This window comes from Candida margitis (genome assembly GCF_024628925.1).
Source record: "Candida margitis strain CBS 14175 chromosome Unknown scaffold2, whole genome shotgun sequence".
Taxonomy (NCBI): Eukaryota; Fungi; Ascomycota; class Pichiomycetes; order Serinales; family Debaryomycetaceae; genus Lodderomyces; species Lodderomyces margitis.
In genome coordinates, this window is record NW_026261802.1 from 143917 (window position 1) to 158324 (window position 14408).

Sequence of the window (14408 nt, forward strand, 5' to 3'; positions counted from 1 at the left end):
TTAACTTGAAAGGAGCAACTGAAGTACATTAATTTAGAGAGTCATCTATTGGTGCTCCTTCATGAAAAGTAGGAACTATAAGGTTCAAAATGGTTTTTTGCAACCATTTTTTAATGTCTTAAAACGTTTATTTTGCTAAATAAAAAGTGCGGCTCATATATATTTGTAAAACTTTTCTCGATATCAAACGACCATGCCGTCCTTCTTCACAAGAACACACAATTAAAACTAGGAAAAGTCGCTTCATCGTGCATTGTTTTTACAAGAAACTACATGATCATCATCTCCATTAGCGTATCCGTCATCAATAGATGCTATCGATCCATTGAGACCACCAACGCAAATGAAAGCAGCAAGTGCTATACAGATTGTCGCCAATATCACTATCATTTTGTTCTTGCTAAATTGACTTTCCGAATGCTTCAACCAAACAAGAGTCAGACCATATTTGTGAATTTTGTTATTTTCTAGTTCGTATAATTGATTGCAGTTAAACTTTCCTAATACAAAAGTGAATGTACAATTAAATTGAGGTTAAATATTAATACTAAAGGTTTGCCAGATTGTTTGTAAAAATAGGGATATACTCACTACAGCAATCATAAAATGGAACTCGTTGATTTGCCAATTGAAATCCTTGCTAGAATACTTCCATTTAGAGAAAATTTTATGTCCAAACCTCAAAATGCCTTAATTCGATGGCTCAAATTGCTCCCACAAAGGCAGCTGTTCGACTTGATTGCTGGATGTGATTTTGGAATTTTAAATGATGTATTGTATGGACCAGAATTTTGGTTGCGTTTACCAATAAAGACTCAGTATTTCGTGATAAAAATTGGCGAACCATTGCCGAGTCGAGCACGAGAGGTGTTGCATAAACTTTGGTGGTTGTTCAATTGATTATAAATGTTACAAGAAGTTTATTATTTATGATTATCAATGTGTCAAAGATATTATAATGAACTATATGCGATTTTTATCTTGTTTACGCGTTTGGACTGGTGATACAAATGAATACGTCGCATTCACACAATCTCCTTGGAATACTAAAGATTATAAAGTTAAGTATCCGGCCCAGTTTGAGACAAATAGGGATTAGGTTTCGTTTTTCAAACACCAGGATTTCAACATATGTTATGAAAATGAGTTTTGGATTAATCGTAAATTAATGCTTGGAAATATAAGATCGCTTGATTTGAGTATGACTGTTGAGTAATATGCCATATTTATGAAGCACATGAGAAACTTATCTTTCCAACTGTTTGCACGCTCTGTGAATTTGAGTCTTCGACTAGACGTTGTTGCTAAAGGCTAAAAAACTCCAGTTGATTTCCATATCGAGTGGATTACTGGTATTTTCAGAACTACAGAAGTGGAATCATTTGTTTTGCATTATTTTGCACCCAACACTCAGTTTTCACAACTTTTCCCATTGCTTTCTAAAATGCCGCATCTTCACAAGCTTATACTCAGTTTTGGTTATTTGGAAATTTCAGAAATAGTTCAATGGGCACCTAAGACCAAGAAATGTCTTGAGCAGATTCAACTCAAGATAGATTGCAACTATTTTATGTTGCTACCACGTAGAATCATAGACCATTGAAAAATATCCGTTGCGGGTGATTATGTTGTGTTGAACTATATCGAAAAGAAGCCAATATGGAATAAGTTGATGCAAGTTATCAGTCGGAGAGCTACTGTCAACTCAAATTGAGGAAAGACGTACCTACTTTTTAAGTACTAGTGATAGCTACTCAAACGAATATGACTACTTTGTGTGTGTGTAGTTTTGATCTTTTTTTTGTCTATTGTTTCAACTGAGTATTTTTTAAGTGGAAACATGTAGAGATGTAGAGATATGTACAATGTCTTAAAAACTATGATTGTTGTCGATTGTTTGTGTATTTCTTGGCTGTCTTCTTTCATTCTTCCCTTGTTTTCTGGTCTAAATATTTGTGTCAATGAAACTATTTTGGTAACATCAGAATGCATGTTTTATTAAAATGTCTTTTTATAATCATGTATGGTATATATTGAATCCCTGATTATAGGTTATATCAATATACGATTAAAGGGCTATAATTCATTAGACACTGCTATATTAGACTTTCCTCTAAAACCATCTAATGTTTGTTTATCTACAAAAGTGAACTTAACAAAGATTACATCGTTCGCTGAATATGAAAGGGGGAGATTTATAAGTGTCAAATAAGGCTCTTTCTTTTCCCGACATGCCAAAAATAGACACCCATTTTGATACAGTACGACAAACGAATAATACTTTAACTCCTTTTACATATGCACCAGCTCTTAATTTTATTTCTATTTTTAAAACATTACAAAGATGACATCTTAACAATTGAGTGACGGATGTAAGACCGAAAACAAAAACACACAGTCTAAGCACACAGTCTGGTCTCTATTTCTATTTACAAACAACGTGAATGTAGGGGCTTAGACACAGTAAGACCTTTTTACACTCTATTTTCTACATAACTGAATGATGTGCTAATTTTAGAAAGCTAAAGTATATCATTAGCATTAAGCGATAGTTTGTGGTTATGAGACCAGTTTGTACTCCCTTTTTCTTACGAACTTTGCGCTTATTCTCCCTATTGTTTCAACGTGCAATTAAAGTATTGTCTATTTATTCCTTTCATATTGTTTGTTCTAGATCTTTTGCATGTGGAGGAAATGATGAGTCTTTTTTTTTATACTTTTGCTAAAAGAATATGAAAAAAAAAAAGAGTTAAAAAAGAAAATAAAAAATAAGAAAAAAAAACGTCATTAACTAAAAAAGAAAGGGCAACAGATGCGAAATTAAGCCAGAAAGGCAAAACTGAAAGTAACAAATCCCTCATCATTATCATCATCACAAAAAGCGGAGGAAAAGCCCTCATTTAAACTACCAAGGAGGAATGACCCTTAGATAACAAAGTATAAATAAAAAGTAAGAGGTATATAAATAGAAGCAAATGTAAAAATAAAAAACAAAAATAAACAGGAACACGCATTGGGAACAGGTACACTTTCTTTTTATATATATTTCTCATTTTTATTTTACTGACTAACCCACACAAGTACATTGTATTGTTAGTTCCTAATGGTGGATGGAATAGCACATCTCCTTTTTCTGTATTTAGATGGCTCTTTCTTATTTAAACGTAGACTATCCTCTGTCTGTGTGTCACTTGATAACTTCTAGGACCACTAGGCGTATTTGACAGATGTATCATTGTTGTGTCATACACGACCCAGACACAAATTTTTTATTTAAGTTTTTAATTTTTTAATTTTTGGTTTTTGGTTTTTGGTTTTTGGTTTCTGTTTTTTGTTTAATACAAGGTGCATATGATATATTACAACAACATAATTACTTCAAACACGTACACAAGAAGACAAAAAGAAGGAATAAAAAAAAATAAAAATAAAATTAAAAATGAAAATAAAAATAAAATTAAAATTAACCAAAATCAAAAAAATTAAAAAAATCAAAAGAATTAAAACTGGCCACAGATTAACACACTTTTTATTACTCTTTTTACATTGAACAACCAAACATACACATATATATCAGACCAGGTGACAACAGAACATTCACAGCTGGTATACATCTATATAACTACACCTTCCAAAGAGATACAGAATTTAAAGTCAGTGGAGACTTGAATAATAAACTACAAGGCAGCTACAAATCCCTTCTAGACCAAAAATTACAACAGGGGGGTTTATTCAGACTACATACCTATCCACTAATCTTATACGAGGCCATCTTTCAAGCAGAAGCTAATTATCGTCTTCCCTTTTTCCCCGCCATACCTTTAGTGTCCAAGTCATCAACTTTTTTGTCATTTGTCCAGCCTTTTACCAGATCATTCACACAACTACATCTCCAAAAGTCAAATCATTGTTTTATATGTCAACTCCCTGGGTTTCATCTTGTGCTAGTACCACCACTAGTAATCATATACGTCGGTCTGTTTCTAAATTTAGTTTTGAAACTTCAACGAATCCCGCATCTGATTTTATCAATACAGAAAATATCAAAAATTCTACACCTGCCAGATTTTCAAATGACATTATGCAGAGCTTCCAACTAAATTCAACTGGAAGGGCGACAACTCATGCGTCAAATGGTCAACTAGATACGCGACCAAGTGCTAATACTAACCCCCATGAGCAACAACAACAAGAGGTACCGTCATTCTCTTCATCGCACCGTCGTCAATATAGTTTTGAGTACTCCCAACTGGAATTGGATGAGTCCATGAAAAACCCAAATATCGCATTATCACCACAACCCAATGGGGCTACTACGACGACGCCATCCAAAGGGCAACAAAGAAGAGCCAATTTCGATCAAATTAACCTGGCAGCAATATCGCCTCCACAGCAACAACAGCTCCTGAACCTACATTCATTTCAACAGCCTCCTAGTAGTGCGCTCTCTCATGGGTACAATTCTTCTATCTCGTCAGTGTCATCCACTGGTTCAGTCCCTTCTTCACCAGGATTGATTAACTATTCACCAAAACATTCAAGAATAGCAAATTCTTTCAATATGCACAAGAATATGAAAAATTTGTCACTAAATCTAAATGATTCGAATGGATCTTCCAATACCCTGAATCATGCTACTCTTGCGGCAAAGAGACTGAAACTATCAGACACAACGACTACAACTACAACAACCACATCTTCATCGAATAAACTGCAAGTCCTTAATTTTGCCCAGCCATTGTTACACAACAGCACGATATACTCGGAGGATGCATTACAAACACCTTCAGTTACGCATACCCCTACATTGCCACCACAAAACCCTAAACAACAGCAACAACAACAACAATTGCACGGAGGATCAGAAATGGATACCCATAGTATCACAGCTGCTGCTCCTAATAAGCCGTACAAGTTTCCACTGGAAATCACTGGCCTGCAACGGGGATTCGACGCAATGTCAATCGAAAACGGCTCGAATGATTTGTTCAATGAACGTATACAACCACCGATGCCACCACCATTTGCTCCAAATTCCAAGGGATCACCATTGTCAACTCCACCTAGATTGCAGAGCCCCATGGGGTTGGATAAGCAACAAAAACAACAGCAGCAACAACAACAGCAGCAACAACAACAGCAGCCACATCATTCTCCAACAAAGTTACTGCGCAATATCAAGAAAATGTCAATTGAATCCCCGTTGGAAACCAATTTCAGTAAACCTGAGATCAACTCATTTGTTCATTCAAGTACTCCACAAAGCATAACCTACAGTTCAAAGAAATTTAGTGTTCCTGAGGAACTTCAAGAAACAACGGGAATAAATGCTTATCCCAATGGCCCTAGAAACGTTCTCAATAGTAGAATTTTCCTTTACTCGGATCCATTGGACAAAATTGACATTAATCAATACAATTTGGTAATTAATGTTGCTAAAGAGTGTACTAATTTATCGTCTCATTTTCAAAACCAACAGCCAAATGTTCGTGAATACCTTCACTTTCCCTGGTCTCATGCATCTGCCATTTCCAAAGACTTGATGGAATTGACTCATAAAATAGATTGGTTTTACCAGCAAGGTATGAAAGTACTTGTTCATTGTCAATGTGGAGTCAGTCGAAGTGCTTGTGTGGTTGTTGCTTTTTATATGATGAAGTTTGGCATTGGGGTTAATGCCGCTTATGAAATGTTAAAAAACGGAAATCTATCAAGCATCGAGTCTCGGAATATTGGCAACATCACCGTGGACAAATGTGAACGAATTTGTCCTAATATGAGTTTGATTTTCGAATTGATGGAGTTTGGTGATAAGTTGAACAAATCTGAGTTTAGCACACTGCAATTGTTGGCTGGCTCACCTACTCAAATGAGCTTGTGAAATCCCTTTGGAGAAGGGTATAGTATCATCGTTGAAAAAACTGTCTACTGAGAGATTACATTTACTACTGGCTAGACGACTGATGTCAAGCTTTAACGTTGTATAGTTTATATTTTTACAACTCATTTATGACTCTAGATAATAGAAATAGGATATAAGGTTAATTTATTTATTGTAGAATTAAGAAGGGCTTGTATGGTAAGGATCCGTCTGCTTCAATATTGGACGGTTGTGCACGACCTTTTAAACTTCATAGAAGGAAAAAAATACATTTCCTCAAAATTAAATTCAGACAACCAAAAGTTGATGCTTTATTAGTCAAACATCACTTATTAGTAAACAGAAACAGGAGGGCAAAGGAGCCACTAAGAAGACAAGACACATAAAACTGCATACGTACCGGCTTAAATTCACTTATATGCAACTACCTCAAGAGTGGTTTTTTCATTGTGTTGACATTTTGTTTCTGGTAACCAACTTTTTTAATTTAGACAACACTTGAACCAAACTTTTGCATACGCTTCACCATGTCGTACAACAGCAACCACTATACACCACGGTACAACAGTAATTCGTCGCGAAAGTTGCACGAACAAGCAAAGAAGGAAACGGGACACCCAACTGGCGCTTTCTCTTCTTCTTCCACCTCAAATACATCTTCAGCGCCTAACGGACCACCGCTGCGAATCAGAGATAAAAATTTCAGATCATCATCATCATCATCATCATCGTCTTCGACATTGCCATCAAGTCTGGGACATGGCCGAAGAGATTATTATATCGGCACTGGGTATGCTAGCACTACAGCTAGTAGTAGGTCGCGGTATAATGATTCATATATTCTGCTGAAAGCGTCTGCTGGAACTGGACAAGGAAATACCTCGCGGCCATCGGCTACAACCCCATCAACAACGTCATCGACTTATCACGTAACTAGCAAAGATTATAGAGGCGGTGGTAGTGGTTCAACTTCGTATTACGGTTCTGGTAGCTCGGTATCGAGTCGAAGAAGCGGTGCTCCACCACTTCATAGATATGGTTCCAACTCAAAATACTCACTGGATGCGACAGGTGGAGAAAAGTTTATATCTCGTTCCGGTGCCTCAACGGCTGGGACAAGCGGAGCCACCACGAATGCCAAAACTGGGTCAAGTGTAAATGCACCATCGATAAGTTCTGGATATAGAGATGAAAGACGTTCAAGAGTTAGTGTGGAGGAACTGGAATCCAATGTTGTGACAAGCAAGGAGAAGGATCACCACTCAGCGTCGACAAAAGTGAGTCCCACTGCTTCTGAAGCATTCATTTCAACAACATCTAGGAATTTAAAGGAAAACTTCTCGAGAAAGTCGAGTATCGAAAGTGTAAAGAAAAAATCGATAAGTAATAGTAGTAGTGGTAGTGGCGTTGGCGCAAGTTCGATTTTTGATATATCGAGACGGGATTCAGCAAGAGATAATGATAAAAAGGAGATTGACTTACCGAAACAAGTTACACCTTCAAGTCATGATTTGGTTACAAAGAGTAAACAATTGGACGAAAATAGGAATGCCCTGAGAAAAAACAGTGTTAGGTCGAGTTCATTTAGTAAGGGTTCTGACAAGACTGGTGTAACGATGCGTGAGCTTTTAGACCTGGATTCGAAAAAGATGCAAGATCTAAAAGCTTCTGCTGTTAAAGACAGAGAAATAACAAGATATGAAGATAAGATTGGTAGTTCTATTGTGGATGACAGGGATGCAACCCCAAATCTGGAGCAGGAAACAGGGACCAAACACAAGGATACAAGAAACCATGAAGAAAATAGTAGTGACTCGAGGAAAGATCTTTCACGAGAGAGGCAAAGTCTGATTGAATCCAAAAATGTGGAGGCGCAGTCACCCACATCGTCGTCATCGTCATCATCAATGCCAACTTCGATGGTGATGAAGAAGACTTCATTAAGCGATTATTTAAAGAAATCTAAAGTCAAAAAGAAGGCAGTTGAATCATCTGTCAAACTGGACAATAAAACTGACGAATCACTTAGTGTGGAGAAGAAATTGGATTCCAGAGATGCCAATGCAGTCCACAATACAAGTGACTTGGGATTGGTAGGAATTAGTATTGATGCGTCTAAAAGGATTCAAAGAGATGCGAAGGATGAAACCGGCGCTGCTTCTGGCGTTGAAGTAAATGATGATAAACCTATATTGACTGATGGAAAGGAAGCTCATGAAGGTGCTGGAAATTCGGAAGTAGAGAAGGATGAGATTATGGATGAAGCAGATGTTTCTGCTAAACCTCATGAAGTGCTGAAGAACATTACCAACCAAAATGAAGGCGAGAAAGTAGACGACCACAAGGATCAAGTCGATGAAAAGATGAAAGATGCAGTTGAAGAAATTGAAGAGTATTTAGCAGAGCCTCAGCCAAATGAATCTGATGATAGGGATAAGGCTTCAATCAAGGCATTTCACTATTCTCAGCAAACATCAGAGCCTCGCATCACTTCTGAGAAAACCACAACAGAAACCACAACAGAAGATCATACATCGCAAGACCATAAGGAAACTGAAAAAGAATCTGGGGAAAAGAATGAGATTTTGATGACCCCAAGAACTAAATTGAGTCGTTCTGATTCGTACACAGAAGACACATCAATGCTATCGCCGGTTAATGAATCAGAACTCGATGCTAATTTCAATTTCAATGAAATAGGCACAATACCCGAGCTATCTGAGGAAAATGCAATCACCAATACGGAAGAGAAGGAATCAGAAACAGTAACTGCAACAGTAGCGAATGAAAAATCACAGCCAGTTTCAAAGAAAGAACTTGACAATAATGAGTTCGAGCTTTGGAAATCAGATGAGGATGTCCATGACAATGAAGAGTTATCAGAGGCAGAAACAGTTATTGGCACGCCACCACCTCGCTTAAATCAAGGGGCCAATTTGTTAAAAAAGAAACCACATGATATTGATAGGCACAACTTGAAGATGAAAAAGAGGGTTGTTAGCTCGTCTGATGAGGAGGAGGATGACGACGACGACGACGTTGTGCAAGAAAGAAATACATCTAGGTTGACTGAACATGGCCCTAAAGTTGATATTGAGAAGAAGACACAAACCCCAGAGCCAAGATCAAACACCTTTTTCGAATCAAAGGACAAGAAATTGGTAACTGGCAAGGCAATCAAAAAAGCGCCATATAAAATCAAACGTGATTCAAGTGGGAGGTCACTTTTGCAACGATCATGTAAGAAGGGAAACCTTGAGGATGTTAAGGATTATCTTAACCGAGGTGCTAGTGCTAATGAAAAGGATTTTTGTGGATTCACCTGTCTTCATGAGGCGGCATTAGAGGGCCATGATGAGATTGTTCAAATTCTTATAGACCATGGAGCTAATGTTAATGCTAAGGCTGATGAAGCTGGAGATTGTGAAACTCCCTTGATTGATGCCGCGGAGAATATGCATCTTGAAACAGTGAAACTTTTATTGCAAAATAATGCTGATCCCACCATTTTCAATATTGATGGATTCACTGCATTGACCAAGATTTACAATGAACATGCTGATGAAGAAGGCTATGACGAAATAATCAAAGTCTTGGAGGATGCGACTAATAAATCAACCAACCGCAAGGCAATTGTAACTACAACAAAAGCGGGACCTCATGATGAATCCGAATTTGAGATTATTGACGATCCAAATGAATTTTATTTTGCTGGATTGATTAAACGCAAAGGTATATTCAAATGGGCTGCTGAAAATCAAAAAGAAGTGGTTGCTAGTCATTTCGTTGCTGGAAATAGTCTTGGAGATAAGCCAGACATTTTAATTCTTGCTGCTAGAAATGGTCATTCGGAATTGATTGATATCATATTGGGTTTGAATCCAACTACCTATAATATCGATACTGAAAGTAAATGTGGAGTCACGGCATTGTTGGCTAGTGTGGGACGAGGTCATTTTGATGTTGTACAGTCATTACTTTCCAAAGGAGCCGATCCATTCAAGACTAGGAAAAAGGATGGGCTAACTGCGTTGGAAATTGTTCAGCATTCTCCCCATTTTGATCCAAGAGAAGTTGAAATTATTCAAGATGCGATGGAAAAGAAAAGTGGTACCAAGGTTTTATCATCTGTGCCTTCAAGAGTTGTGTCTCGATCTGCATCGAGAGCGCCTTCTGTGCCGGTATCTGATGACGAACTGGAAGAAGAAGAAAAAGAAGAAGAAGAAAAAGAAGAAGAAGAAGAAAAGGAGGAGGAGATGAAGATGGAGATGAAGATGGAAGAGGTGAAGTCTAAACGAGGAGATGATACACATGGAGAGAGAAATGTTGATAGAGTCACGACCAATTCTCAGGACGAGGTTGCGGACAAGATGGATATTGATGAACCTGTTGAGGAAGTCGTGAATGACGTGCATGAAAGGAAAGCTAGCCGCATGGAAGAGAATCCCTCAACTGAAAAACTTAATAATGATGAGGCGAACAAAAAGAAAAGATATGATTCTGAACCTATTCAACATGACCGCCATGCAGATGCAAATATTTCCAAGAAGGCCATCCATGACGAGGAGTCCAAGAAGAGAAAACAAGAATTTGAATCAGCACTGGAACATCTGTTGAAGAAGACCAAATCAGAAAGCCTGATAAAAACAAGTGACAAGAATCACATTCATCCAACACAAACAGCTGCAATTAAACCTGCCTCAAGTGATTCAACTGTACCAAAGTTGCACAACAATTCGTTTGAAAAGTCGCTGTCGCCATCTACCATTCCCCCATCTAATGATAACTTATCTGATGCTAAAATGAGAACTAGTTCCCCATCTCCACCCCCACCGACAATATCAGCAGCGGCACTTGAAGAGCAAAAAATTAAAAGTGCAGAAGAAGCTCGTATTTGGCAAGAGAAAGTTGAAGCTAAAAAGAAAGCACGTCGGGAAATGTTTTTGAAATCGGAAAAGGAGAAGGAATTGAAAAAGAAGGAGGAAGAAGAAAAAAAGGCTAAACAAGAACGAGAATTGGCTGAAATGAAACGAGAACAAGATTTAAAGTTGATTCAAGAATTGGAACGCAAATCAAAAGCATTGGAAGCTAAGAAAGTTGCCATGACGCAAAAGAAGGTGCTTGATTATTATCCTATAGGATTAAGAAGATTGAAATTGAATTCTACTCCTACTGAAGCTACTATTGCCAAGTATTTGCCATTTTATATATTCATCATCAACGATGTTGAATACGTTTTAGATCTTCAAATTTCATTGCTTACATTGACAAAATTTGTTGAATTTGAATCTGAATCTGAATTAGCTAATAATGAAGACAAGCCAATAATGTTTGTTGAATCTGAAGACAAGATCAAGTTATGGAAATTATTTTATAAATTCATTGGCATCAATCATAAATTAACTAATGTTGCTGAAATCATCAAGTTTCGTAAACAAGGAGAACAATTGTTTGATAATTTATTGATGAAATTTATTCCTTACAATGATATAATCCCTATTATTGAACGGAAATTTCCTCAGGTTTACCATAGGATTAATGAACTGAAACCGGTTGTGGTATTGTTAGATTCGTTACGTGGATTTGATGATTTGAGCAATGCTGCAGTGAATGTTGAAGACAACGATGAGAAGGACAATAACAACAACAACAATAACAAGAGGAGCGGCAGTGGTGTTGATGTCAATGTGAAGATGTTATCGAGATTTATTCCCCCACATTTGAGTTACAGAAAAGATATTGTCAAGACTGTTAGGGCTGCTTATAACCCGCTTTGGTGAAAGGTTATTCACTACGAGGTAGACGTGTCCAATGACTGAGGTATATATATATATATGTATTATATCTTATTTAATGTTGTAATATTACTATGTTTTTTAATGAACTATGTGTGTTCTTTGACTCAGTACAAATTAGTCCCGACAAACATATTTAAAGCTGAGTGGTGAGACCAAATAGAAGAGGGAAGATATTTCATATGAACATTTGAAGACTACAAGTCAATCTTGATGCCAAATATACAAACAGAACAATTATATACATTCCTTTTTATATCAATTATAAATTAACGAAGTGATCATCAATTTTCGCAATATTATGCTGTCTCATAAAATACTACGTCCGAAATTTAACTGACTCTTCACTGAAGTATTTATTTACTTAACATATTTTTGTGTGTGTGATTTGAGATGAGAGAGAAGGAGTAAAGAAAACTTCAACTGACTTGCAAGAAAGTAGAAACGTATAAATATGGGGGAGCAAAAGTACGTCTACAACAGATAAGAATACATTCTTGAGGCTTTTACTAACTTATTGAAACCAAGGATTTCAAGACAGAATCTATATCATGATGATTCAGAATCAGAATTTGAGTCGGAATCAGATGGAATAGGTTATATTGCACCAAAGTTGGAATTTGAATTTGTTGAAGTGGATACTACTACAACTCCCCATCAAGATGATAATAATGTAGCAGAAGAATCAAATGATGTCAATGAAGAGGATCAAGAGTTTGCATTCCCCTTGTTTGCCTCAGCCAAGCCAACACAAGAGATTGACTCAAAGCAACCTGATGGGTCTGAAGAAAGAGGTCGTTCGAAAACCGCACAACCAGTTCAAAAAATCTCCCTTCGTGATCACTCGGAAGAACGAATAGATAATGAACGACCTCAATCATATTACTTTGCATCATTCTCACTGGTGGAGAGATTTCAATTTGAACAAGCTGCCGTTTCAGCTAATGATATTTATGCTCAATACTTTATTCAGCCAAACGATTACAAGCTAATGCACTTGAATGAATATAATGCAAATATCGATAAGGAACTACAGAAGGAAAAAGCAAAGAAAGCAAAGAATCGACCAGGAAAGAAGAAAAGACAAAGCCGAATCGCGTGTCGCGAACGCAGACTTGAACGTGTTGCCATTGCCAAAAAGAAAGAAAAAGAACGTAAATTGAAGGAGAAACAGGAAAAGTTTGGAAAATTTAAAAAACAAGGTGGAAGGCATTTGAAAAGGGTGTTTAGTAAAGGTGGTCAAGGGCGTAGCAAAAGTACGGGTAATGGTAGTCCTGCCAGTGGTGCCAGTGGTGCAAAATCTAAGCCAAAGTATAGAACAGAATAAAATAAAAATATTATCCTCTCTTGATTTAATTTTTTTTTTCACCACCGAACTGTAGAAAGCCTTGTCACCATAGGTTTCTGAAAACATTACACCCATCCAAGGAGGCCACTTGTTACTAAATCTAATCATGACTACTGACGGATCCCAGAATAATGAGCTAGAAGACTTTGAAGCATACCTTGAACCGGATTTTGAGGCTGCCAATTTTGCCAATTCACTATTAATATCCACCAATGGACACGACAACAACCTATTAGACTTGCAAACCCCCGTGAAAAAGCTCAAATATGATTTAGTTGAATTGGATAAAAGAATGAAGTTGATTTCATCGACCAATTATGAATCGTTAACTTCAAATTTCACTCAAATCGAACAATACAAGACGATTCTACAGGATCGGATTAATCCTCAACTTGTAACTATTAACAAGCCATTTGACAAGATTAAAAGAGAAGTCATTGAACCGTATGAGGATGCAACTCGATTGAATAATGCGTTAAAGAATATACATCAAACTTTGGAGTTGTTGCGTACATCATCGTTTTTCATATTCATTATTCAACAATTGGAAGAGCTACAAGTAGGAGGTGGGGGTGGTGATGGTTCTACTAGTAGTCCAAGCGGAGATGTGGTCAGAACAAGTCGATTATATTCGCAATTGATGAATTTATACCAATCAGTAACGACTCCTTCTGGTGGGATAAAATCTGATCTCAGTGGCAACAACAATAGCAATGTCATGTCAATTCGATTCATCCGAGATTATCGGGCTACGGCAATAACTAGGAAACAAAGCTTACTTCATGAATTCTCAAGGGTGGTTAATCATGAAACCAGTCGAGCAACTTCGTTGAATTTGAAAAACTTGAAACTATATCATCATTTACAAGCATTGTATATCCTTGATCCGCATGAATTTTGTCAAATCTTTGATAAATCAACTATACAACGACTGTTAACAACTAGTAGTAATCAATTATCAAAAGCATTACAATCACCAAGAAATTTCACGGCAATAATGACTGAAGTTCAACAAAGCAACACAATATATTTTAATAAATTGGATGAAGTATTGGCTAAATGGAACTTGCCTCATGATAATAGCAATAAAGCTGATCAAAGTTATTTACTGTTTATACTAAGTCATTATGGAACTGATTCATTACATTTGCTCTTTTGGCAAAAGTTGGCACAACAATTGAAACGTAATATTGTTGCAACTATGGCTAGAGGTGGTCCAATTGCTAAAAATTTAAAAGTTTATAGTCAAGGACTTAAAACTTCGATTGAAGACAAGTTTACTAATGTCAAAATCAAACAAGACATATTGGATGCATTCTCAATGATTGAATACAAATAATGGACAAGAAAGGAGAAGAGGATAATAGATCTTATACGATATAAC

The 14408-nt window shown here is 36.8% G+C and overlaps 4 protein-coding genes across 4 annotated transcripts; all 4 read left to right on the plus strand. All coding sequences in view use genetic code 12, as the record gives it.

The window, feature by feature from the left end:
• Positions 1-606: 606 nt before the first annotated feature.
• On the plus strand, positions 607-900 carry CANMA_002121 (uncharacterized protein; the record flags this gene model as incomplete). Its single annotated transcript, XM_051814155.1, has 1 exon — positions 607-900. One exon carries the CDS (start codon positions 607-609, stop codon positions 898-900), a length of 294 nt encoding a protein of 97 aa, XP_051672197.1.
• Positions 901-3916: 3016 nt separating this feature from the next.
• On the plus strand, positions 3917-5881 carry CPP1 (tyrosine/serine/threonine protein phosphatase; the record flags this gene model as incomplete). Its single annotated transcript, XM_051814156.1, has 1 exon — positions 3917-5881. One exon carries the CDS (start codon positions 3917-3919, stop codon positions 5879-5881), a length of 1965 nt encoding a protein of 654 aa, XP_051672198.1.
• Positions 5882-6408: 527 nt separating this feature from the next.
• On the plus strand, positions 6409-13003 carry CANMA_002123 (uncharacterized protein; the record flags this gene model as incomplete). Its single annotated transcript, XM_051814157.1, has 2 exons — positions 6409-11657; positions 12205-13003. The coding sequence occupies 2 exons, from the start codon at positions 6409-6411 to the stop codon at positions 13001-13003; spliced, it is 6048 nt and encodes a 2015-aa protein (XP_051672199.1).
• Positions 13004-13130: 127 nt separating this feature from the next.
• CANMA_002124 (Golgi transport complex subunit) lies at positions 13131-14363 on the plus strand (the record flags this gene model as incomplete). The annotated part of the gene is made up of 1 exon (XM_051814158.1): positions 13131-14363. One exon carries the CDS (start codon positions 13131-13133, stop codon positions 14361-14363), a length of 1233 nt encoding a protein of 410 aa, XP_051672200.1.
• Between the last annotated feature and the right edge of the window lie 45 nt (positions 14364-14408).